The 27,691-nt window shown below is 41.2% G+C and overlaps 2 protein-coding genes across 13 annotated transcripts in view; one reads left to right on the top strand and one right to left on the bottom strand.

Moving 5' to 3' along the window:
- ZFYVE21 (zinc finger FYVE-type containing 21) overlaps positions 1-10,647 on the top strand; it is a 65,521-nt gene extending 54,874 nt beyond the window's left edge. For both annotated transcript variants that reach the window (XM_073609868.1, XM_073609869.1), the window contains one exon: positions 3,368-10,647. In XM_073609868.1, coding sequence (XP_073465969.1) covers positions 3,368-3,403 — 36 coding nt within the window. In that variant the 3' untranslated portion in view covers positions 3,404-10,647. The remainder of the gene's footprint in view (positions 1-3,367) is intronic.
- A 4,503-nt stretch (positions 10,648-15,150) lies between these two features.
- PPP1R13B (protein phosphatase 1 regulatory subunit 13B) overlaps positions 15,151-27,691 on the bottom strand; it is a 173,329-nt gene continuing 160,788 nt past the window's right edge. For all 11 annotated transcript variants that reach the window (XM_073609860.1, XM_073609857.1, XM_073609855.1 and 8 more), the window contains 3 exons: positions 25,299-25,465; positions 22,143-22,342; positions 15,151-18,660 (listed from right to left, as the gene is read on the bottom strand). In XM_073609860.1, coding sequence (XP_073465961.1) covers positions 18,619-18,660; positions 22,143-22,342; positions 25,299-25,465 — 409 coding nt within the window. In that variant the 3' untranslated portion in view covers positions 15,151-18,618. The remainder of the gene's footprint in view (positions 18,661-22,142; positions 22,343-25,298; positions 25,466-27,691) is intronic.

Raw genomic sequence — 27,691 nt, 5'->3', positions numbered from 1 at the left:
ATTTATTGTTTGGTCTCAGCGCCGCACATTTGTTATGACCCATTTAACAATTGCATGTTGCATGCGGACCTTGTTGCAATGCTGCGTAGCTGTGATGGAGTGTGGGAAGCGCTGTGCCTGGTAGGGACATGTGGCCATGTTTGTCGTATCCAGGGTGGCTCAGTGGCAGACGTTTTTGGTTGGTCATTCCATTCTGGTGCGCTGTTTGGGTACCTGGGCTGAGGTGTCCATTTTACTGGAGGCAGTTACCATTTCTACATGCCATTTCCTTTTCTTCTCTGGATTGGCTTGCTAGCTAGAACATGTGGATCTCCTCTTCCTGGCAGTGCAGACAACTCCCTGTGCTTCTCCTCTGTGGCCACGCTTGCGTTGAGTCCTGAGTACTTACAAAGGTCCCAGAACCTCGTCTTGCCCTTTTTAAGAACTTAGGGCATCCAGGTCACAGGTTTTCTAGACTACCTTCTCCTGAAGGACTCCTATCCCTTCAAGCTGTCTACCAATGTCCACAGGACAATTCAGATGCTCCAGTGTTTCAACTGGGTGATCAACTTCCAGAAATCTGCTCTCCAACTTTTTTTTTTTGCCTGGAATCCTTGGGTCTGATCCTGGATCTGGTATTTGAGGTCAAAGCCATCCCTCAGTGGGATTCTCCATGAGAGTTATAGGCCTCATGTTGGACTCCTTCAAGGCCGTTACATTCTCCCATTTTCATTCAAGACCTACCCAGCACAACCTCTTCTTAACATGGAAACAAGCCTGCTTCTTCTCTCAACCTACCCATCCTGCTGACCAGCCAAACAGGGATTTTTCTTTCAGCTTGGAGGCTTCTCCAGGCCAGCTTTAATAAGGAACTGAATGCAAAAAATAAAAAATTGCTCTTTATTGCTGAAGAGGCATTCAGTGTATCTTCTGGAATATAATAAACGTACCTGCCTGTTTGCAATCATCCTCTGCAGACCTTCATTCAGCACAGAGCCAGTGTGCCAGGATGAACAAGGTCGGTGTTGGGGAGAAGATGCTAGTGAAGGACTTTGTGGGCCATAAGTGAGTATTTCTTACCTTGTTAAAGTTGAACTAAAAAATGTGGAAGTCTTTTTTCTTATTGCTGAAAAGTTTTAGCCTTGCAAACTCTTTAGAAACCGAGAGATCAAGCAAGCCACATGTAATTGTAAAGGCGTTCACTTGCAATCCCCCATGCTGAAACTGCTCCAAGGCCATCTTTTTAAATATAGTGGTTTGCCCATGCATCTGGCACACACTGTTGTGTGGTTTTTATTTTTATTTTTTTGGGTTTTTTTTTTTTTTGTGGAATTACTAAATGGACTGAATTTGCCTGAAGGTTATACACTTGTAGAGCTATTGGAGTCTAGCAGTGACTAGTAGTAATTGATTACACTGGCTCTTGCATTCCTTGGAAAGCATGTGCATTTGCTGGGGATGGCCATGTGGTGAGGAGTTGACAAACTCTAGGGATGAACTACATGAAGAGCAAATCTGAAAAATACTGGCCAGAATTACAGAGGCTGGACAACCAGAGCATTCAGATAGCATGCACATTGGATGCTATACAAGTTTAGCTACTATGCTACTTTCATCCCTACACTGGTTATATAACTTTGTATATTTTTTAGAAAGTCTCCTAATACGTGTAATGTTATAATTTGTTTTGGTGAAATCAGCCTATGTATGTGGTTGAGATGAACCTCCTACATCCTTCTAAGTGAAATGCAGCTCATTCTGGAACAAATTTGATACAGTGCTGCACTACATGGAGAGACCAAGCCTAAAAAGCTGACTTGGATTAATTCTGTGAAAAAAATGAATACAGACCGTGCTAAAGGATAGTATTCTGGTGGTCAGCATCGACACTTTCTGAGATGGCTTTAGTTTATAAAGCGGTCAGTACCCTGATATGTGTGTGGATGTCTGGGGAAATGTTGGGCAGTCTTTTAAAAAAAAAAAAAAGTCCATGGTGACCGTTTAATATAATTGTTCGTGTGATTGCGTTTTTTCACCTACACTATACTGTCAAAAGTATCGGGACACCTACTAACTACATTATATTGTCAAAAGTATTGGGGCGCACATGAACTTCAATGGCATCTAAGTCCGAAGGGTTCAATATTGAGTTGGCCCACCCTTTGCAGCTTCAACACTTCTGGGAAGGCTGTCCACAAGGTTTAGGAGTGTGTCTATGGGAATGTTTGACCATTCTTCCAGAAGCGCATTTGTGAGGTCAGGTACTGATGTTGGGCAAGAAAGCCTGGCTCAAACTCTCCGCTCTAATTCATCCCAAAAGTGTTCGATCGGGTTGAGGTCAGGGCTCTGTGCAGGCCAGTCAAGTTCCTCCACCCCAAACTCGCTCATCCATGTCTTTATGGCCCTTGCTTTGTGCACTGGTGCGCAGTCATGTTGGAACAGGAAGGGGCCATCCCCAAACTGTACTCACAAAGTTGGGAGCATGAAATTGTCCAAAATGTCTTGGTATGCTGACGCCTTAAGAGTTCCCTTCACTGGAACTAAGGGGCCAAGCCCAACCCCTGAAAAACAACCCCACACCATAATCCCCCCTCCACCAAATTATTTGGACCAGTGCACAAAGCAAGGTCCATAAAGACATGGGTGACCGAGTGTGGGATGGTGGAACTTGACTGGCCTGCACAGAATACTGACCTCAACCCAGTAGAACACCTTTGGGATGAATTAGAGTGGAGACTGTGAGCCAGGCCTTCTCATCCAACATCAGTGCTTGACCTCACAAATGTGCTTCTGGAAGAATGGTCAAACATTCCCATAAACACCCTCCTAAACCTTGTGGACAGCCTTCCCAGAAGAGTTGAAGCTGTTATAGCTGCAAAGGGTTGGCCAACTCAATATTGAACCCTATGTGCGTGTGTCCCAATACTTTTGACAAATATAGTGTCTGTTTGTACCATGCCTGGCCAATTCCCCTGGAAGCAGTACACACCACTGCTTCAGTGATCGCCACTTCCTTCTGGGTCTTGGACTAAGATGCTGCTCTCCTGCATTGTGAACACGGGTGGTCAGCTGCTCCCCACAGGGGTCATTCAGAGAATGCGTTGACGTGATGCTCTCCACCTTGTCCAATCAGCATGCAAAGCATTCTCTATATAGCCCCCTCCAATGCAGCAGGCCGGACACTCACCTGCGAAGCAAGTGGAGATTACTCGAGTAGCAAGGTGTCTATTTCAGTGACTTCCAGCTACCAGGGCCATCGGCCTACTATGGTGTATATACAGAGTTACGTTGTCTAAAACATGTAGAACATGCCAATTCCTGGACTTATTCTTTAATACTCAGCATGATGGTGCCCTTTGGACTAACGTGCCTTTTTTCATTTCTGTAGGCTGCAAAGCTCCTGTATGAATCCCGTGACCAGTGACAGAAGCAGGAAGATGAACAGTGCAAAGTTTTATTTGTAATTGTCATATTTTTGATGCAATATAACAAACCTTCTATATGCCCGATATGTACGGCTAAGTTGTTTAATTTACAGGGTATCTTTCATTTGCCCACTGCAGGCAGCCATTGCAGAGACAAGGACTTGGCACTCTACAATGCGGCTTGTACCTCATTTGTTGTTGGTATATTGCAAAGGTAAATTTTTGCAAATGACAGATTGGAGAATGTCTGACATCAGTGTGGGCAAATGATGAGTATACCAGTTTTTTATAACCAGAATACTTCACTTTACTTGTGCAATATATATATAAATATAGAGTATATACAGTTTAATAATGCTTCAGTCTTTAAACTCACAAGACTGTGGGGCTCATTCAGACGACTCCTTACTTAAGACTTAGTGTGGTTATCGTATGGCACAAGGACCATATATTCACCTGCATACAGTTCCCTGTACTTGTGGATTGCAAAATCTCTCATTCATTTAGGAATCCAGAATAGGTGCAAATCCATTTTTAATTTTTTTGGGTGTCTCTGCATTCTTGACTCTATGAATGAAATCTCATTGTTAATCCCCACTTGTATTCATTGTAGGAACATGAAGGTGTCCCTCTCTCTCACACAGGTCTTTAGTATACAAGATGGGGATCCATGTCCTGCTTTTGTTTTAAACTGAAGCCAAAGTATGAAGTTAGAATTGTACCGAATCTTTTAGTTTTGTTGCAATACTAGATTTATCCAGCAGGTGAACTCTGTAAGTACACCAGTATCTCCCAGGGAAAAGCTTGAAGCAAAGGGGGAAGGGGGACCCTGTTCTAATACTTAGGAGTGAGAGCACAGGCTGGATTTTTAGGCTTGCTGGAAATCCCATTGACCATACTTTCACCACACTATTCTTTAAGTAGGGGCCAAACGTTTTATGAATGGCAGTACAAAGGAAAAAATGCAGCATTTGCTTCACCAACCAGGTGTTTATCCAGCACATCTGGTTACATCTGATTGGATGTTGTCGTTAGCAGTGTTACTTTTTTGTACTAGCAGTCTGGACTGAGCCTCTCAATATATTTTGTTATTGTTAAAGGTAGCCTTGTTTTTTTTCACGAGTATGTGACTAGCCTGGATCAGAGAGCCAGGATTGCTGGAAAATGACTTTTTACACTAGATCTCAGGTTCTTTATCTCTCTCTCGTACAAAAGCACTAACTTTTTTTGGGGGGGGGGGGAATGCAAAGTATGACGTAACTGTTCATGCATCAAACCTGGGGAATTGGAAAAGTGGAGGTATTGCCCATAGTGGCTAATCATTGCCTTGGAAAAATAAGTGCTGGGATCTGCATTGTTGTTTTGGGGTGGGGCAAAATAAAAGCCTTCCTTTCCTGCAGTTTTGGTAAACCAGGCTAGTTTCTTGTTATATTTGCCACAGTGCTGGATGAGAAATCTGCCTGAGTAATATAAAAAAAAAAAAAAAAAATCTAATCACTGATCCATTTCCGCTGTGTGAAAATCAGTGACTTGGCAAAACTGTCCTAAAGGGAAGAACAGAATTGTGGAAGATGCTACTGAGGCATGTAAGGTGCAGGCTTGGGGACTGTCATCCTGATTCTGGATTTAATACCTAGAGCGTTAGTGACCTTGAATAAGCAGGCAGCCAGTGAAGTCTAGACTTCTGTCCTGCATGTTTCTGTGAATGTCTGAGTATCAGTTCCAGGTGAAGCCATTCTACACCTGATTAGAACTAGAAAGAGGTGCAGATGGAAAATATACATCATTAGGCTGATCATACTGTGCCAGATTTGTCATCTTTATGATAAAATACCTGACCCTTCAAAAACAATTTATTATAATTTTTGATGGATGAACCATTTTACAAATTTTAAAAGAATGTGTCCCCACCATGGCCTCTAACAAATGTTGAACTGTATTGTTGTAGTGCTATACAGAATCCACTAGAGGGTGCTTATGTGCTGTATAGGAGCATATTGAGAATTCACCTAAAGGAAACCTGTCATGAGAGAGGTGGACTACCTAGCTGTCAGGCTGAGCCTCTGAAAATTAATCTTGGGAAAAGGTTTTGCATTTAATAATTCTTTAATGGATACATTGTCTTGTCTGAATAAGGTTAGAAATTGGTTTCTTAGCAAAATATTTTTCATCCTGCTCCCTCAAGTTTTTGCATCACTGGGGACAAAAATGAATCCAATCTGACCCTAATTATTAGAAAATCAAACAAATATTCTTAAAACAAAGCTTTTTTTCAAACAAAATTCTCCTAGTGTATCGCCAAGTAAGCTAATGCAATGAGACACAATTCAGGGCTTTACCATTTGCACGAAGGAAGAGTGACGATTCTTTCCCAGCAATGCATTGGAATCTGGTTCCTTGGGCGTGAAGATGGCAGGTCTGCCTCTTTCTTCCCCATTTCCCAGATCTACATTCCACCTGATTAGCTTCTGATCCGTTTATTACTATTTTTTTTTTTTTTTTTAAACCGCAGGGAAGAAATGCTTGAGGCATCTTTTCCAAATTGGGTTTAAAAAAAAATAATAATTATGGTAAGATTGTTGCTAGGGGCAATGTTTTGTTCCTATTAGTTCTTGTCTGCCTTAAATAGGGGAGAAATACAAAGAGTTGCAGGTTTACCTTTTTTTTTTTTCCCCTTTCTTTCTTGTTTTTAGAGTGCGTTCCTTCCTATTTATCTTGAAACTAGAACTTTATATGAGGCGGATTAATTTTTTATTATTTAAAGCCCCCCCCCCCCCCCCCCTTCCCGCCGCATCTTTCCTAAAACACTTTGCTGTGAGCTAAGTGTTTCGGGTGCACTCTCCATCTTTGACGATGGTGGTGACATATTCTAGGGAATGCCATATAAGCTCACAGCCTTTAATGTTGCAAGAGGATCTGAATTTGGGGGAAGACCTCACCATTATGGTTTTAGAAGCAGAGGCAATGACATGAAGAATTATCTCATTATGTTTCACTCTACTCAAACTGCTTGTGTTTTTTTTTTTTTTTTTCTTTTTTTTTTTTGCATGGGTAGTTGCACCAGTGGCCCCTGTTTCAGTACAGCTTATTTTCTGGTGCAGAGTTTGAATTGAGATGTACATTATTTGCAGCAGTCACTGATTTATCAGACCTATAATGTGGCGTTACTCCTCCTCAGCCATGAGAGTAGTTTTGCCCCAAAAGTTTAGATCTGTTGCTAGTGTGGAAATAATTTTGCAGTAGGAACACATTTGTACATTAAGCCTTGTGTGCTCTTACACACATCAATATGTGAATTGTACATCTTGTTACAAGGATATGTACTTTTTTTGTAAATCTCAGATCTTTTTAGGCAGAGCAAAGACTGAAGGGAACATGTGTAAAGCAAACGTGCTTGTATGCCCTTAACTTTCCTCCCAGCTTCATTTTGCAGAATGTATGATTGGACACTTATTGATGATGTGCTCTGCCAGCAGAGGTTGTTCAGTGTCAATGTACAATTGCTTTGGTTTAGCCGTTTGCCCCTCCTCCATACAGACGACAGCAGGATTCATTCTGTACATTCCAGGGAGCATTGGCTCATGCCACAAATCTGTTAAATCATTGACTGTAAAGATCATGTAAATTATTCAATATTTTGGCTGTCCCTTACCTTTTCGGAGATAACTGGGCCAACTTAATTCAGCCAACCTAGCAAAGTCTCTAAAGAATGGGCTGGCCTTTCCAGCAGAAAATCCTTAATTGTGCATCGCAGAGGAGTTAATAATCATTACTAAACATGATTATGCTTCAGATGAATGGACACTGACCAGAAGAAAAAAAGGCAGGCATGAGACAAGTATTGTGAGTTCTTGGTTCTGCCAATGTGTTTGTCTCCAAAGACGAGATTGGCTTTGGAATAGTGGATGTTCACGCATATGCAAGGAAATCATTCTTTCCAATGAAGTGGAAGGTCTTTCCAACAGATGCTAGTCTGTCAGGCTGGGGAAGTGTTCAGGAGAACTTATCAGTTCAGGGACCATGGTTGTTAGAGGAGCAGAAGTTGCTGATTAACATTGGACAATTCATTTGGCCCTCTTGCACTGGTGTCTTCAGGGTCTCCCAGGAAGGGCACAGTCTGACAGTGCCGCTGCAGTGGCATACATCAAAGAGGGACAAGAAATTGCTAGAAAATACTCAGGAAGAAGCAGAATTAATCGGGTCTTGGGCAGAACTTCACCAGATGTGGTTCTCTTGGCATCCAGATTTGACAACGTACTGGAAAAGATTGTGTCCTGCATAGGAGATCTTCTGGCCATTGCAGTGAATGAACTGGTGACTCTCTGGCTTTCGGTGATTTTGGTTTTTGTTCTATGCCTTCCCTCCACTTCAACTCCTCCCTCACCTGTTATATAAGATAAATGTGTAGGGCATTCGGGTGGTCCTCTCGGCAGCAAGGCTGTGAGCTTTTCCAGATCAGCCAGTCCTGGTGTCTCTGGGTCTTATTATCTATCCTGCTGGCTTTGACAGTATGGCTGTTGAAGCCCATGTCCTGAGAAACAGGTAAGTTTTAGACTCCGATTTCTACCCTTAGCCCTGGTTCACATTGGTGTGATTTGACATGTCAAATCGGCAGAAATGGCACCGTCATAATCTGCGCAATGCCAGAGCGATTTCCAAAAGTAGTTTCTGTACTACTTTTGGTGACTTCCATTGACATTGGTGCAGAAACCCGCACAGATGTCTCTGAAATCGGGACTGACATGCGGGAATGAAATTGTGCGATTTCATTCCCGCACTCTGTGTGAACCTGGGCTCAGGGCTAGAAGGTCAGCCTCCAGCAAGGAGTCCCTTCATACTTGAAAGGCTTATTTCACGTGGTGTGAACTTCATTAGTTCCAAACTCTACAGTATGGCTGGAGGCAGATTCCAGTTTTGTCTGGTCTGGGGATGTCCTTAACTTTGCCATCAAGGGACAAATCTTGGGCTTGCTTTTTTGGAAACCTGTTTCTCAGTTCTTGGTCAAAGCTTTTGCCAGGTCATCACTCAGATTGTTCCTCTTGTGTGACTTTAACTTGGACCTTTTGGTTTTGCAGTCATCAATCTTTTGAACCCCTCCACTAGCTTCCCTTGCTACTTCTTACATGCATGGTTGTATTTTTGGTGGCCATTACTTCTGCTTGCAGGGATTTGGCGTTTAACTGTGCTTTCCTGCAAGGAAGCCTCCATAACACCATCTTGCCTTAATGTGATTTTTCATTTCATCTGAATGAAAACATTGTATTGCCATCCTTTTTTGTTCTACTTCTTAGGCCCCTTTGACACGGAGGTGCTTCTAAACTGCCAGTAAAACGCTGAGCTCTTTTGAAGAGGTTTCCATTCATTTCAATGAAGAGGAGCGTTTTTTCACTGTCCCAGTGTGAAAGCGTTCATTGATTTTAATGAAAATAGCTTTTCAGGCACTTTTTTTTGTAGCGTGAAAGCACCTGAAAGGCTCCTTAGTGTGAAAGGGGTCTTAAGTGTCCAAATGAGAAGTGCTTTACACTTTGGATGATGTTCAGGCTGTTTTACATTTATCTGAAGTCTACGGCTTTGTTTCAACAATGATTCCCTTTGTGTTCTGCCTAAAGGACCTCAAAAGGGTCAGGCTGCTCCTAAATTTAAATATTTGATTCCTCAGGCCTAGGGGAAGGGTCCAAGGATTTTACAGGCACCTTAGTAATTAGATCTGGGCTTGTTTCCCCCTCCTCGGGTTACCTGTTTTGGCACATCCTATATAGCACTGACTGAACTGTGTCCTGTGATGTACAATTAAGATTTTGGGTTTGAGAAAAAGATATTTTTCAGTACAGTATGGAGTACATCACAGGAAACACAAATCTCTCCTCTTGTGTGATGACAGTCATCGCATTGCTGTGCAAATTACATGCGAATTCAGCCATACACACTATATAGCTGAAATCGCATTCACACCAAAATGGTGTAGGACCCTGTTTTTTGGTCTGCACTGGAATTGGATCCCATCCATCACCATTTGACAATTTTCACTGTGATCAGATCTGGGCGTGTCATTAACTTTGACACCCCAGTGGTTCACAGCTCTGTGTGAGATGCAGAAACGGGCACTGAATCGCAGGGTTTCCTGCATTGCACTAGTGTTTGTTTTTTTTAAAGGTTAGCTTATTTTATTGTTTTATAAACATAGCAGTTTGCATTGCACTAGTATGAACCGGGACTAAGGGATTATACCTGGGTGGGGGATTCCTGCCATGTGTCCATTCACCTGAGGGTGGTAGTAATGCAGCTATGACTATTAACACCGCTGTGATGTACACTATCTGTAAAATCAATTTTTCCCATAATTAGTAGCATGAGAATTAAAATAAATGTAAACCCTCGCTAAAGGAATGTGTATTATCAATAACTACCATGACGTTAAACCTCTTTTTGCATTTCAGTGTTGCTAATCCCCCAATCAGTCCTCTCTACATGCATTCATTGCTTAGGGCCTGCTTTCTGATAGTGACAAAGGAAGACCATGTGTGTAGGTGCTTCTACTCCCAACCATGGGTGTGTGCGGCAGGATGACAAAGCAGGAGCACAGTTATTTGCTATCAAGTTGAAACCTCATGGCAGAATTACCAGGAATTATTTTAATAAGTAGCACTTTTCAAATAATGTTAACACATTTATATGACTGTGATTGAGTTAATATCCGTTTTGTGTTTAAAGCTGGTTGCTGTGGACAACAGTTCTTTCTTCAAAAACTCTTTAGTAAAACAAAAAGTTTGATTTACGTTATCAAGGTGATGTCCTAAACCACTATTTTTCCCCTTCCTTTGGGAGAACAGCTGATGGGTTGATAGAGCTGCACCTTTAATAAATCCAGCTTAGTTCAAGCAGTGAATTTATATCATCACTTGTCCAATATTCCCTACTGTGGCAGGGGACAGTTGAGGGAAAAAAAAAAAGTAACTACTTACCAGATAAAATTGGGATATTTAACGGTGGTGTTTAATTTTTTTTTTTTTGTATACTACAACTACATGGCTGTGGACCAGGTCCACTCCTAGAAGCCGAGGCTTTCCTACTATTCCAAATGTTAAGCAGCTCCTCTAAACCCCTGTTCTGCTGAACTAGAGCCACAATCCATTGCTGTATATTAATGGTGGATTTCTGCCTTTCTTACATTTACTAGGGCTGCTCTGCAGCTTTTGTACAGTTTAAAGATGTTAAGTTAATAAAAAAAGCACAACTGTCACAATGTGTTGCTGTATTTTTTCCATTAAAGTGAGGCAAAGGTTTTTCAAACACTGCTTACTAAAACCAAAGTGTAAAAAAAAAAAAAAAAGCTAAGTTTTTTTTTAAAGTTTTTCTTGTGTGGCTGACTGGACATTTTCTGGCAGATCTTCATTGCCATTACTCACTGTTACCAGACAAATGTGAAGTCACCCCAGTGGAGATAGATGGTGTTAAAGACAGTTGCCAGCTTAATGGATATTATGGGTAACAATTTTTTTTTTTTTTTTTTTTTAATCTAATGGTTGTTAGGTCCTCAAGACTCTATTCAGACCTGTGCGATTCCTTCTGAATAGTACAATATACCTTACTAGTGGATCACATACACAGATATAAACCATATGTATGTACTATAATGGGTGGGGGGGGAGCTGCAGGTCATTAACCCCTTCCCACCATCAGTACACATGTGGCCTCACTAATCTGGGCTTTTTTTCTGGGGGGCATGCTGCATATATGTGTAACTGTCTTTGTGCCACACCATGCGCTCCCAGCACAGACTGGGGTCACCCAATCACTGATTGGCGGTACGCGGTCTAAAATGTAAATTAAAATATAAAAGGTCTTCATACTGGGACCAGAACATTAATCCTGATACAAGTAAGGAAGGCCAGTAGTCCCATTTTAAGGAAGTCTTAGACTCAAAGTTAGCAGATTTGGTTTCCAAGCTGCAATTCATGAGGCACATGCTGTTGGAACATGTTTTTGTGGTGACCCAGGTACAAGCAACAACTAACATACACATGTGTGGTATCACTGCAATTGTCTCAAGCAGGAGAATTTATTTTGGGTTCTTTGGTGGTAGGTTATGGAAGTAGCAAGAAATTTATAACTACATTAAAAAAAACATTTTTTTTACCATTTTGGGCCAGTTTTTTTTTTTTAAATCCATTTACCGCCCAATTTGTCCAGAAACAAACAAGGTATAATCCACCTGGATGCACAAAGGTGGTGTGATATGATCAGTTTTATTAACACATCTCAAAGTTGTTCAGGTAAACCTTTTTAATTTTACCTTTAGGCACATAGGGGTTAAAGCCCACCTTATGGTGTATTGGCAGCCTATTTAAAGTAATGGGCTGCTGTACCACAATGCATGAAAAATGTTTGAATGGGCTCCATGCTTAATCATGCAATACTAAAATCGCTAGTACTTTAAAAGGTGTCTGACAGTCACTACACCAATATAACATATGGCCCCCTAAGTGGCAAAAGCTACTACTATATGTAGCAACAATCAAGCACTGCCTCTGTTCAGTCACAAGCAATTTTTAATATAGCTTGTCTGGTCTACTAAAATGTGCCATTGTTCTGCTCCGATGCACATAAGCCCAAATAAAATCACCTGATTTTGACGATTGCAGTGGTATCACTGTGATTGTCGGTAGCTGAATTTATTTAGGGGGGTTCTTTTTTGGTAGATTATGGTAGTAGCAAGAAATATACAACTACATTAAAATACTTTATTTTTTACTATTGTGGTCTAGTTTTTTCTTTAATAATAAAATATTTAAAACATTTTTTTTTTTAGACAGAATGACCTTCAATTAATCAGAGAGGCCATCAGAAATTTACAGCAAGCCATTACAACAGAGAATGTAGGGCTGTGTAAAGTCCCTTACTGAAAACCAGCCATGCTGAGAATGACAGGCTATCAGAGAGGTGTTGCCATAGAAATCCATTCAGCTCAGACTTACAGTGCCTTGCAAAAATATTCACCCCCCTTGGCTTTTTGCCTATTTTGTGACATTACACCCTTTAGTTTAATTTTTTTTTTCTGAATTAAATGTGATGGATCAGAACACAATAGTCTAAGTTAGTGAAGTAAAATTAGAAAAATATATACATGACTATTTTTTTTCAGAAATACAAAACTGATAATTGGCATGTGCGCATATATTCACCCCCTTTGTTATGAAGCCCATAAAAAGCTCTGGTGCAACCAATTACCTTCAGAAGTCACATAATTAGTGAAATGATGTCCACCTGTGTGCAATCTAAGTGTCACATGAGCTGTCATTACATATACACACCTATTTGAAAGGCGCAAGAGGCACCACTAACCAAACACTGCCATGAAGACCAAGGAACTCTCCAAACAAGTAAGGAACAATGTTGTTGAGAAGTACAAGTCAGGGTTAGGTTATAAAAAAAATATCCAAATCTTTGATGATCCCTAGGAGCACCATCAAATCTATCATAACCAAATGGAAAGAACATGGTACAACAGCAAACCTGCCAAGAGATGGCCCCACACCAAAACTCACAGACCGGGCAAGGATGGCATTATCAGAGAGGCAGAACAGAGACCTAAGGTAACCCTGGAGGAGCTGCAGAGTTCAACAGCAGAGACTGGAGTATCTGTACATAGGATGACAATAAGCTGTACGCTCCATAGAGCTGGCCACTCTGCCATAAAGCCCAAAAGAAAGCCATTACTTTCAGCAAAAAACAAAATGGCAAGTTTTGAGTTTGCGAAAAGGCATGTGGGAGACTCCCAAAATGTATGGAGAAGGTGCCCTGGTCTGATGAGCCTAAAATTGAACTTTTTGGCCATCAAATAAAACACTATGTCTGGCGCAAACCCAACCCATCACAGAAGAAGAAAACCATCCCCACAGTGAAACATGGTGGTGGCAGCATCATGCTGTGGGGATGTTTTTCAGCAGTCGGGACTGGGAAACTGGTCAGAGTTGAGGGAAAGATGGATGGTGCTAAATACAGGGATATTCTTGAGCCAAACCTGTACCACTCTGTGTGATTTGAGGCTAGGACGGAGGTTCACCTTCCAGCAGGACAATGAGCCCAAACACACTGCTAAAGCAACACTTGAGTGGTTTATGAGGAAACATGTAAATGTGTTGGAATGTCCTAATCAAAGCCCAGACCTCAATCCAATAGAAAATCTGTGGTCAAACTTAAAGATTGCTGTTTACAAGCACAAACCATCCAACTTGAAGGAGCTGGAGCAGTTTTGCAAGGAGGAATGGGCAAAGCTCATAGAGACTTATCGAAAGCGACTTGGTGGCTCTACAAAGCATTGACTTTAGGGGGGTGAATAGTTATGCACATTGACTTTCTGTTATTTTGTCCTATTTGCTTCACAATAAAAAAAAATAATCTTCAAAGTTGTGGGCATGTTCTATAAATTAAATGATGCAAATCCTCAAATAATCCACGTTAATTCCAGATTGTGAGGCAACAAAACATGAAAAATGCCAAGGAGGATTAATACTTTTGCAAGGCACTGTATCTTTAACATCAGCTCGGATCCTAGCACATTTGATTAAAGCGGACCTTCCGTCATTTCTTTCAACTTTCCATCTATTAAATCTTCTGCCCTTGTTTTAACTTTGGATAGTAAAACATTTTTTTTTTCTGCCAGTAAATACCTTTCACAGCCCACTTCCAAATTAGAGCTGAATGGTACTTTAAGAGCTTAAAAAAAAAATTAAAAATGAACTTGCTGAAAGCTCTGCAAATGCTTTGTCAAAGCATTCACCCTGCTCTTATACAAGCTGAAGCTCGTGTGAAACAGGCCTCATCAGGGTTAGCTATCATCATACACAGCCTGTGAAAAATGGAGAAAACCTCTCAAGTGGTAACACCCCCAACCCCCCTAAAACAATGAAGAGACACCACTCTCAACCAATACAGGAACATGCTTTAGCATTTTTATTGATAATTTACATTTGGATTTTTTTTTCTGAAACCTATTTTCTAGATCTCTTCAAGAACAACTTCAGCAGTAGCAAATAAACTTAAATACTTTTTTTTTTTTTTTTATTTCCACCATCACCACAATATATACACTTAATACAAACATTGTAAGAGCATACTTAGCACAGCGTATGTGAAACTGCGTACACAGGTCTGTGGCAGGGCTGTGTCTGCACACCCTAAAACTTATGGGAAATTACATTTTAAAAATAAAAAATAAATACTTCTGGTATTAAAGCATGTACAGTGAATTCCAGTGACATTTGTGGTTTCAGATTCACAATACAGTGTATAGCTTATTGCATACCTTCCATTAAAACTCTCTCTGCCCAAGTAACACAAACACACCACTCTCTCTCCTCCTAAATTAAAACACGGTTTACATTTTATATTTGAACAGCCATTAAAAAAAGGAGTCCTGGCTCACACGCCTAGCCTTTGTAGTTCCCCCAACAGCAAGCATTTGTGACCACCCTAAAAACCCCAGAAGTCTTTTGACAGTCATGCAAACCCCCCCACCCCCATTCCCTCTGTGCTGTAACAGCCTGATTTAGCCAATTACAAGACAGTAAAAAATAAGGGCATTATTTCCCCCTATGTGTGTGTATACTCCGACTCTTGTCTTACTTTACAGTACACAACCTCTCTAAGCAATCTTTGGCTCTCAAGCTGTACAACTACAAGTCCCAACTGCCAAAGCACCCTGTAGCCTGTAGTAGTTAAATAGCAACTACCAACATCTGTTCAATTTTTCTACATTATGTTGTATGTTTGCCATCTTCCAACATGCCTACAACATTTTGTGCAGAACCTATGCCTATATAAAAGTGTAATGCAGTGAGTTTTCTTCCATTGTCATGTTACAAACGTGTTTGTGGTTTCAGGTTAGCATTAATAATACAATCTCTAATACAAGTTTTCAACTGAGATTGGTCTCCTTCAAAAGATAGCCTTGAACGCAAAGTTTTACATCGTCTGACGGTACCACCAAAGCCTCATTACAGTATATGTAGCTTACAAACCACTAGATAGGGAAAAAATACAAGTTACTTCTTATAAGATGTCCATTTGTTTACAGACTAGATGGATGTGCAAGTCCACCCACGGATTGAAGATTGTAAGCAGAGCAGCAAAATCACATTTCTATATCAAATCATCATTTTCCCATTGCCTGCATCAGCTCTCTTGGGCTCGGTTTACACTGGAACCGGCTGCGGATCGCACAGGAAAGCTGTGCGTCCCCCTTCCTGTTCAGGGACGAATCTGTGCCTGAATTCGGCCCTAAAACTGAGCCAAAGCTGCACAGTGTGCTCCGCAGCCACCCTGGGGTTATGTGAACCGGCTCCATAGAGAGCGGGCCACATTATCCTGCCATGCAAATTAGATGCGGAGAAACCCATCCAATTAACATAGATGTGAACCCAGCCTAAAGGAAAAAATTTGCCATATATTTATTTTTTAAAAACATAACGGGAAGTGGTTTAAAAAAAAAAAAAAAAAAAAAAAAAAGGTTTTTATATCCATTTATTTTAAAATCTATAGCACAGTGTATAAAAACATTTCTAGTTTTAAAAAGAATCATTTAATAAATGACAAAGAAAGCTCCGAGCACTATGGGTTATAGTGCAACCTACAATGAAGCCAGCTTTGTCCAAATCATCGGACAGACGCGTCTAATGCCGCATACACACTATCAGAATTTCCATCAGAAAAACCTTGGATGGTTTTTCCGACGGAATTCCGCTCAAGCTTGACTTGCATACACACGGTCACACAAAAGTTCTCTGAACTTTCGACCGTCAAGAACGCGGTGACGTACAACATGACGAGCCGAGAAAAAGTTCAATGCTTCTGAGCATGCGTCAAATTGTTTCCGAGCATGCGTAGGAATTTTGCGCATCGTAATTGCTACAGACGGAATTTCCGATAGGAACTTTTTCCGTCGGAAAAATAGAGAACCTGCTCTCAATCTTTTGCTGGCGGAATTTGGCAAAAGTCTGATGGAGCATACACACGGTCAGAATTTCCGACCAAAAGCTCACATCGGACTTTTGCTGGCAGAATTTCCGATCGAGTGTACGGGGCATTAGAAGGGGTAAGTCTTTTCTCCAGCTTGTTCACTTCTGTAAGTACATTTCAGCTCAAGCATTTAAGGGTTTGTTCATAACTTATCTATTAAGCTGCATTTTTCTGCACGATGGACGATGTGGACAGAGTAGCGCAACAACTTTTTTCTAGGTGTCCTGTTCATACCATACATGCGCAGTGGCCTGCAGAAAAGCCTGTCTCAATGGAACAAATAAACAGAGATACAGTAAAATGTGAACAGAAGCCTAAAGCTCCACCTCCTGGATAAACTGAAAACAGAATATTGCCTATATGCAACATGCCATATTTATCTGGCAAAAAAATAATTTAATTTTTTTTTTTTTTAGTACTAACGATAATAAAGAATGTATGTATAATGCCCTTGTACGTTCCCGTTAATATTGCCCAAAATTTATTTTACTTTAACCCGCTGACGCTTCTTGACCCTTTAAGGGGTTTCAGATGTCAGGGGATGGGGCTTATGATCATGTGACCACCGTGATTGGCAGTCACATGGTCAGAATGCTCCCGATCGTGCTTTCAGTTAGCTGCCAGTAACTGTGTCGGGAGCGCGCTCTCAGCACAGCCGTGTTTGCTCAGCACATATGAGGCTGCTCAGTGCCAAGGCCCACTCTGGGGGAGATTTACTAAAACTGGCGCAGCTGTGCACAGTAACCAATCAGCTTCTAGGTTTTATTAGCAAAGCCTAAATGAACAAGCCGATTGGTTACTATGCACAGCTGCACCAGATTCTGTGTGCTCCAGTTTTAGTAAATCTTTTCCTGTGTCTATGAAAACATTCCCACTGCAATAAAAGTTGAATTTCAAAGTCCACAATGCTCACTTTAAGAGGGCCGTGCAAAGACAACAGATGAATGCCTTGTACTGACCCAAGTTACAACATTAGATTAGAAAGGTGAATATACTGTACAGTATGCTCCAACTCAACCTGCTGGCTTCTTATACGGCTTAAACCAAAACCCAAACCATAACTCCCAGTTCCATCCAGTAGCTTCAGCCTCAAAGGAAGCTGATCAAGGGTGTCCCATATTTTCTGTAGTACAATCCATCGGGGTATAACTGGACAATCCATTTAATGGCCTTATGGTAACAGACAAAAGGTGCTGAAGAGACATCTCATGTCACAGAAAAATAGCTTTAGGGAGAGTCAACCCATCACTTTCCTCCTAAGAGTGAACTATAATTTCCATGTTGAGAAGGCCTTTAAGAGAGCCGACACAATGCAGTAACCCACAGCACCTAGTCCGCTTGTGGTTTTGGCTACAGAACACTGCTATGGGTAACTCCCGTGGACAGCTCTCTTCACAGTGCTATTATCAAATAACGTCCAATAACTCCTCTAGACGTGAAAAGTGCAAACAGTAATCTGATCCCCCCCACACACTTACAATATCTATCAACAAAACACATATCGCTCCGCAGCCTTCATAACCATACACTTCCAGTCCTCTCTATACACTTTGTGCAATGAACCTGCTTATTCCTCATTCTCTCACCTCCATCACTACCTGGTCTCAGGTATTCGTCTACTTACCAGTCCCACCACACCTGCTTCTACCAAGTGCTGAATACAGAACCTCTGATTACAGACTTCCGATTTGCAAATAAAAAAAAAACACCCCTTTTGGAAATGTGCTAAACAGACCCACAACGACTATCACACGCATACACACACACACACAACAGAAAACGCCTGAGATGGAAGTGCCTTATGTAGCTGATGGTATGGGGTCCGGCCTTTACTCTATGCACTGGCACTAAAACATTACTGGCAGGAAAGCGGGCAGAATGAACAGATGCGGTAAATTCTTATTTACACCGAGGACTTTGTGTGGTACCGGGAGGACAGGGTTGTGTCTCCACATCTGAACCCTGGTAAATCCGATCTGACAATAGTCCTGCAGAATCCATGAGCAGATTGTATGAACGCTCAGCCTGTAAATGACCCAAAAGGGTATATAATACATCTCGGAATACACCGTACTTATAATGTCTGTCGTTTAGAGACAGCATCCGCAGATTGCCGCTGATGGTCCATGAAATGTTTATATCTTGGTTTTCTGCCTTTCTTTCCAGTGTAAGTAGGAAATTTGAGGCGTTCTGGATTTCAAGCCAAGGTTCTCTGTCTAGGTTTTATCCGGGGGTAAAGCTGTGCAAGAGAAAATAAAAGGTAAACATGCGAATGGTCAATGAATGTAGGACTCCATACACAAAACGTGTTCTGTGGCCCTTAGCAATCACTCTCCCTCATCTAGGTCTAAGGTAGCCATACATTCTATCAGATGGATCGTTAGACGTAGAGTGAAGGGCTGCATGATTGAAGCTGAATGCATGCTGAGGTAGGCTCACACAAAACACAGCTAAATGTACAATCTCAGGACAATTTTCATTAGTGTTACCATCACATTGCAATGTATGTGGCCAACTGAACAGGTGGAACCAAACTCCAACAGACAAAGGAAATACATTCATAAACCAAACAATTCACACATGAGGCCCTTGCAATTCTAACATTAAAGCCTATCTAGAAACCAAAAATGTAATATCGCAGCTTGCTGGTCCTTGGTGTGGTGGCTGCATTCATTTTCTTTTCTTGTTTAAAGTTTATTTTACTTTCTTTTCAAATGGGTACTCTGGAAAGAACATATTTCCTTTCCATGGGTGGCTATGTCATTCCCCCACTGTATTTATGGAGGGAGCCATGGCTATCACCCTAGGATGTTCTCCTGATATGGACTGCAGACATGCCTGTATCTCTGTCTTTATTACATGGAGGACAGGGCAATTGGTAGTTTATAGAAGATAGCTAGGAAGGAAGATATTCTTTGGTGCAGATCACAGGCAGTGACAAGGACACAGCCATTCTGGATCAACAGGTATTGTCTCCATTTTCTGAAAATGTTCTTAGCTCAGGAAAAAAAAAAAAAGGAATGCAGCCACCACATCTAAGGACTGTAAATTTCAATATACAGCAGTTTTGTTTTTGGACTTACTTATTTCTATCAATTGAATTGTGCATTTCACCATACAGGACAGGTCTATTGAATTCAAATGAATACTGTAAAAGCTGCTGCTGCTGCCACATTAACCGCTTAAGGACCAGCCTCGTTTTGGATTTTAGGTGTTTACATGTTTAAAACTGTTTTTTTGCTAGAAAATTACTTAGAACCCCCAAACATTATATATTGTTTTTTTCTAACACCCTAGAGAATAAAATGGCGGTCTTTGCAATACTTTTTTTTCTCACCGTATTTGCACAGCGGTCTTACAAGCGTGCTTTTTTTGGAAAAAATTCACTTTTTTGAATAAAAAAAAATAAGACAACAGTAAAGTTAGCCCAATTTTTTTTTATATTGTGAAATATAATGTTACGCTTAGTAAATTGATACCAAACATGTCACTATTCAAAATTGCGCCCACTCGTGGAATGGCGTCAAACTTTTACCCTCAAAAATCTCCATAGGCGACGTTTAAAAAATTCTACAGGTTGCATGTTTTGCGTTACAGAGGAGGTCTAGAGCTAGAATTATTGCTCTCGCACTAACGATCATGGCAATACCTCACATGTGTGGTTTGACCACCGTTTTCATATGCGAGCGCTACTCACGTATGCGTTCCCTTCTGCACGCGAGCTCGTCGGGACGGGGCGTTTTAAAAAGATTTTTTTTTTCTTATTTATTTTACATGATTTTATTTATTTTTACACTGTTTTAAAAAAAAAAAAGTGTCACTTTTATTCCTATTACAAGGAATGTAAACATCCCTTGTAATAGAAAAAAGCATGACAGGACCTCTTAAATATGATATCTGGAATCAAAAAGACCTCAGATCTCATATTTACACTAAAATGCAATTAAAAAAAAAAAAGTCATTTAAAAAAATTACATTGAAAAAAATGTGTCTTTAAGACGTATGGGCGGAAGTGACGTTTTGACGTCGCTTCCGCCCTCCAGTGTCATGGAGACAAGTGGGCGCCATCTTCCCCTCACTCATCTCCATGTACAGAAAGGGGACAGACACGATCTCCTCTGCTGCTAACTACGGCTCCGGTAAGCTGCGGAGGGCACCAGATCGCGGCGGGAGGGGGGCCCTCTCCCGCTACCGATAAAAGTGATCTCGCGGCGAATCTGCCGCAGAGACCACTTTTATTTTGTAGCCGACCGCCGCACAAAAACGGGGATACCGGGGTTATGGCAGCTAGCTGCTGCCATAACAACGATATCCGCCGCCAAAGTAGGGACGTATATGTACATGCGACGGTCGGCAAGTGGTCAATAGTGGAAATATTAATCCATCTGTCTCCAGTAACCCAGTACAAGCCTTCTGGTGCCAAAGAGAAGTATGGGGAAGACGTGCCCTTCAACCAACTAACCTTGAGCTGCCTCCAACACTCTTCTCACCCAAAAACATGACCTGACACACGCCCCTGTACTTAAAGTGATTAAAACAATAAAAATGTATTACATGTGTTTCTTTAAAATGGAAGTTCAGTTAAAATCTAACAAAGCCTACTTCCACCCCTATTCTAACGCTGGATAAACACTATACAATGTTCTTTAGATTTTCCAGAACCATATAATAGGAGGTCAAACCTAAACACTTTCAATTTGTATGCAGTCAGGCAGGCCCTTACACTACATAGTTGAAGGTAAATCTAAAGGAAATCGAACAACAACAACAAAAAAAAAAGTTGTATAGTGTGTATACAGCTTTAGACTACTCTATCTACCCAGTGAAAGAAAAGATGCTTATACCTACCTATTCTGAAGTCACTCTGATTCTCACAGGATCTCTCCAGCGGCAGCTTCAGTGAAGAGGGGATCACAGACAATGGCTGCAAGTGCCTATGCAGTGACGTCACCCATAGGCTTACTATGAGGCATCCGCTGACCGCTGCCCCTCCTCTACACTGAAGCTGGTGCTGGTACCTGATCATGTGACCGGAGCAGCTTAATAGGCAAGTATAAGCATCTTTTCTTTCACAGGGCAGATAGAATAGTCTTAGAATGGGGGTGGGAGTGGGTGTCTATCTTGTCCCCACTTGACGCGTTTCGTCCCTACCAACTGGGCATCTTCATAAGTGGGAGGGACGAAACGTGTCAAGCTGGGACGAGATAGATATTACAAACTGAGGGCTGGAACGCACGCCACAGCGGTGATCATCATTTACATGCCCTATGAACTTTCAATGCTATAAGTGCATTTGTTTTTAGCCTTTTCAATAAACCAAGCAGTATTACGCTATATACATCTCTCTCTTCGTTGGTATACTTAATACCACCGCTATGGTAACCTGGTAATTGGAGGAGAAGGAAGGAGACAGTCCCATCCATTGATGCAGGATAAAGACTTTGCCATTTTAAATTATATTGCTGGTGAGTGGGGACCCAGGAGGGGGGCAGAGTGGCATTGCAATCTTTACAAGCAAGAAATAACTACGTTTGGCACTTTATCTGCATGGATGGACTTTCACTTATGATTGCACAATTATGAACTTTATGACTGCACAAGCACTTTTTATATATTAGTTAATATAGGAGCAGCGCTAAGTTTTTAATATGGTTTATTGTCAATACTTGAGTTAGGCTTTAAAAGTACAAAAGCTACACAAGTCTATAATGGGACACTTACCCCCAGGAGGTTCTTAGGCACATATCCTTCCTTTTCATTAAGACGCGCCCACCACCAGTCTGTCTCCGTGTCATCTTTGCGTCTCAGAATGGTGATGGCGTCACCTTCCCGGAAGGACAGCTCATCTGCGTTTTGTGCTTCAAAATTCCACAGGGCGTATACCAGTCCTTTGTTCATTACCCCCAGCTTCTCCTGAACACCTTTATTATAAAAAATAAAAAAAACACAAAACACATTGACTAGAGGAATTCCTCTGTGGCAAGGCCAATAAATTACTGTTAGAACATTTACGGTCTCAAAATTATTGTGTATGATGGGAGTGTTAAAGCTAAACTCAAGGTAGATATAAAGTATTAAAATCAAACGTAGCTCTGTATTCATTAATAGATCCTTAGACACTTCAAAACCAGAATATTTCACCCACTTCCAGTGCAGGCAAATTCTCAGTTTTCAGCGTTGTCACACCTTGAGTGACAATTACTCAGTTATGCAACACTGTACCCTAATGAAGTTTGTATTTTTTTTTTTTTTTTTACAGTTTTCTTTTAGGTGGTATTCAATCGCACGTTTTTCTGTGTTTTTGTTATAAAACTATGCAAATAATCTCTTGATAAATTTGAGCCAGATTTCTTTGGTCAATGGTAAATAAAAATCCATGTATATTATTTAGTATGCGTAAAAATTAGTCTACAAACTATGTTATATACGAAAACAGGTCAATCCAAATGTACTGACTGCCTATCTCAATTCTTGAGGCCCTAAAATACCAGGACAGTACAAATATCCCCGAAATGACCTATTTTTTTTGGAAAGCAGACAGTCCAAGATATTTAGTAAAAGGCATAGTGAATTTTGTTTTTTTAAGTTGCCATTTTTTGAAATGAAGAAATTAAATAAAAATAGTTTCTCCCCCACCCACAAAGCTGTCATTTTAACAAGATATTTCTAATACACATCATAGGGATATTTATAATTACACCCCAAAACACATTCTGCTACTCCTCTTGAGTATAGCGATACCACACATGTGAGATTTTTTCACAGCCCAGTCACAAAAAGAGGCCCACAATCCAAGAAGCACCTTCAGGCTTTTGTGGAGCATAAATTACACATTTAGAGCTTAGTGTAGCGTCACCTATAGCAGTCCCCATTCTTATAAGCCAAGCAAGCCTAGTCTACTGGCTGCCCCCAGGAATGCCAGGAAGTACAAGAGCCTAAAGAAGGGAAGAACAATAGAGTTCCTGTGGTTCTGAAAGTGCAGTTGTTTGCAGGGGATGGTAGAAACTGAAGTCTTGCAAGAAAGCAGTCAGCGAGATGTGCAGATAGGTCAGTTCAGGCCGCAGGTAGAGACATGGTCAGCAAACAGGCAAAAGATTGGTCCAGGCAACAGGCAGAAACATGGTCAAACTGGCCAGGGATGGTACAGGTGGCAGGCAGAGACAACATTGCACTGGTATAGCGATGATCATGAACACTGTTGCTGGCTTACACTGGTCTGGTGACACTGGGCCTGGTGTGGCAACAATCAGGGACACCATTGCAGGCTTATATTGGTGTGGTGACACTGCGACTTGTGTGGTGGTGATCGAAGACACTGTAACTGGTGTGGCGGTTATCAGGGACAAAATGACCGGTGTGGCGGTAATACTGACTGGCAATACTGATTTGGTGATATTGTAATGTGGTGATCAGAGACAATGACTGGCGGCATCGACATACAGCGATATCAGAACAGTCTGCCATTGTACATAATCACTGCTTCAGAAGTACAATGTCGCCATAGTGACAAATTTACAATTTTTTTTTAACCTCCCTGGTGGTATTCCCGAGTGTGGCTCGGGGTTAAAATTCAGTCCCATTAGCGGTAACCCCGAGCCACACTCGGGATCGCATTGCAGGATCCTGGGGCGGCGTTACTTACCTTGTCCCCGGGATCCTGCGATGTCCCCCGCAGTGTCCGAGGGCTCCGTCCTCCTCCGAAGCCTCTCCGTGCCAGGCTCCGTTCCCTGCGAGCGGCGCGACGCACGGGGGCGGAGCCTGGCGGCAAATTCAAAAAACTGTCAAAATCATAACACATACAGTACTGTAATCTTACAGATTACAGTACTGTATGAAATGATTTCACATCACTTTTGTCCCCAGTGCTTTGTCCTATGCCCTGCATGCAGTTTTACATGATATACACTGTTCTTTCTGCCTGGAAACTGGAGATTGTCCATAGCAACCAAAAAGTGTCCCTTTACGTCAAAAGTGGGTTTAGACCAGCTAGAAAACAGCGATAGTAAATTAGAACACTTGCAGAATTGAGCGATAGTGAATCGTGGGGAAATTTATTTTATTACTATTTTTTTAAATTTTTTTTAAATTATTTATTTTTATTTATTATATTATAATTTATGTTTTTGTGTTTCAAACTTTATCATACCCGGGATATCTACTAGACTCTGGTTTGGACAGATTTAAGTGTGTTATTGTTAAGATTTACAGACCTACAATATAAAACGCCAAATTTCCATGCAAAATAATTGTACCGCTTTCAGCACCTAAAATCCGAAATAATCATACCGCCAGGGAGGTTAAATCCTATGACCAAACAGGTGCAGTGTCACCATTATACTGCTCTTGGGGGGGAGGGGGGGTTGGGATATTTTTTTTTACAGTACGATTTCTTATTACAGTCATGATCACTGTAAAGGTAATCTATATTTAACGGTTTGGCATCCATTTATGATGTAATTGTTTACCGTTGTGAGTGGTGTGATTGGCTACACCTATCACATGATACCAGGTCGCTCTTACTGGCCCTGTACCATGTAATCATTGACTAATCATAGAGCGCAAAGTAGTAAGCAATGGCATCATGAATGAAAGCAATTGTTTTATACTGGACATGTGATCGCTGTGATTGGTCACAGTGCCATGGTACCAGGGCCAATCACAGTGGCTCAGTATGCTGATCAGTGATCTGCTGTGTCTGGTAGAAACATTGGTCACAGATGGCACCACTGCCCCATGGGTACATCTTCCTCCCAAAACACACCACTTGTCCTGCTTGGCCGTTTATATACAGTGGCTGAGTGTGAAGAGTTTTAAACAAGACGATGCTTTTGAATCAAAGGTGAATGACAGTTTTATAATGCATTCAACTAAAGTTACCATAAAGAAACTGTGAACATTGGATGTAGCCCTCTTCCATTTCTTCACATTTGTCAGCAGCTGTCTCCGTGTCACTAATAGTGGTGGCAAAGATGGCGGCCCCGCACTCTACCAACATCTTGCACAGGTGGACGCTGTTACAGGAAGCTGCACAGTGTAAAGGAGTCCTGGCAGGAAGAAAGCACAGAGTGAGGACACAATCTGAAATCAGCAGAAAATATTTAATGAAAAACTGCTTTGGCATACACACACACACACACAGCAATCTGATTGTACAATCTCCACACACTTGCTGGGGGGATTCCACAGTAAAGCAAAAAACTGCATTAAAACTTGTAATGTCTGGTACAATTGTTGCGGAGTTATAGCGGACCCTTCATGGCCTATTGAAGGTTGCTAGCTCACTTTTTTGTGAGTTGAATGGCTTGTTTACAAATTTCCTTTTAAAATGATTTGCATCAGGAGGGCAGGTGCTGCCAAAAAAAAAGCAGAATTTTGGTTTGCCCTAGAAAGTCCCCTTAAAAAAACTGTACCAGACAGTAGATGTAGTACTAATTACTATGGGCTATACACTATAAGAGATTGTCTGTCGAGGTATGAACTAAATTGGCCAGGTAAGCCCTTAAACTACACAGCTGCTGATACATTTTTGAAAGAGTCTAAAGAGATTGTGCAATCAGATTGTAAGATGTGTAGCAAACTTAATCTGTTCAACCATCTTTATCTGTTCGTTTGTCCAATGAGCGCAACCTGGAGCTCTTGTGTGGTTTGTAGGCTAATTTCCTGATGGTCGCAATTTGCATAATTTTAAGCACACATCACTAATTCCCACATGACGATGCATACCACCACTGTAAGGTTTCTCAAGCATCAAAAGTTGTATTGTGGGAAGAAGGCAAAGTATGTGCATGTTCATTACCGGGACCTGGAACAGATAAGATGGGACTGACTTATGTGGCAAAATCCGTCATCCTATAATATATGGTAACTTACCCAGCTGCCAGTTTTGGCCTTTCCTTTTCCAACAAGTTTGCAGCTGTTATATAAAAGAAGCATCATTCCTCTAATCAGATTTCCACCCTTCATCAGAACTTGTCAGGATGGACATAAGAGCCGCCAGTGCAGTTTTTTAATATGCAGGTTTGGGGACTGTTGAGTGAATCAATGACCTGGAAACAAGCATGGAGCCTAGCAAGTACCTCCTGACACAAATACTTCTTTCATGCCAGTGACTCAGTGGTAAAGGGTGACAACACCTTTAAAAGCCAAGCCATCAATGGCAGCCCATCTTCTAATCTGACAGTTTCTGTTTTGCCCCACTTTTATGTAATTTTTCTGTTTTGTATTAAACTACTTCAGATTATTAGTTATTATCTAGTGGCGGTTTTGAACTATTGCAAACTTGTTTACTTATGTAAATTGGCATCATTCGCCGTCCTCCTTGTGTTTAGCGCTAGTTAGTTCAGTCCTAGCTAGCCCCACCCTATTTCTTTCATGTTCCCTCAGTCAGTGTTAGTTATTCAAAGAGATAGAGCTTAGAAAAACTCATTGGGGTTGATTACTATAACTGGAGAGTGCAAACTCTGGTGCATCTGTGCATGGTAGCCAATCAGCTTCTAACTTGAGCTTTTTCAATTAAGCTTTAAAAAACAAACAAACCTGGACACTGATTGTCTACCAAGCAAAGCTGCACCAGATTTTGCACTCTCCAGTTTTAGTAAATCAACCCTATTGTGTTCTTACACTTCAAAAAAGACTAGAAAAACATCCTCTGTACTGCAATTTGCTGAAGTAACATTGCATTGGATTAACTACAGGTGATACTCGAAAAATTTGAATATCGTGCAAAAGTTCATTTATTTCCCTAATGCAACTTACAAGGTGAAACTAATATACGAGATAGACTCATTACATGCAAAGCAAGATAGTTCAAGCCGTGATTTGTCATAATTGTGATGATTATGGCTTACAGCTCATGGAAACCCCAAATCCACAATCTCAGAAAATTAGATTACATGCAATCAATAAAACAAGGATTGTACATAGAACAATTTCAGACCTCTGAAAAGTATAAGCATGCATATGTACTCAGTACTTGGTTTGGGCCCCTTTTGCAGCAATTACTGCCTCAATACAGCGTGGCATGGAAGCTATTAGCCTGTGGCACTGCTGAGGTGTTATGTAAGACCAGGATGCTTCAATAGTGGCCTTCAGCTCTTCTGCATTGTTCGGTCTCATGTCTCACCTTTCTCTTGGCAATGCCCCATAGGTTCTCTATGGGGTTCAGGTCAGGCGAGTTTGCTGGCCAATCAAGCACAGTAATCCCACGGTCATTGAACCAGGTTTTGGTGCTTTTGGCAGTGGGCAGGTGCCAAATCCTGCTGGAAAATTAA

This window comes from Aquarana catesbeiana, linkage group LG13 (assembly GCF_042186555.1).
Source record: "Aquarana catesbeiana isolate 2022-GZ linkage group LG13, ASM4218655v1, whole genome shotgun sequence".
NCBI lineage: Eukaryota > Metazoa > Chordata > Amphibia > Anura > Ranidae > Aquarana > Aquarana catesbeiana.
The sequence above is the reverse complement of the archived record's forward strand: the minus strand, read 5'-3'. Positions and strand labels throughout refer to the sequence as shown.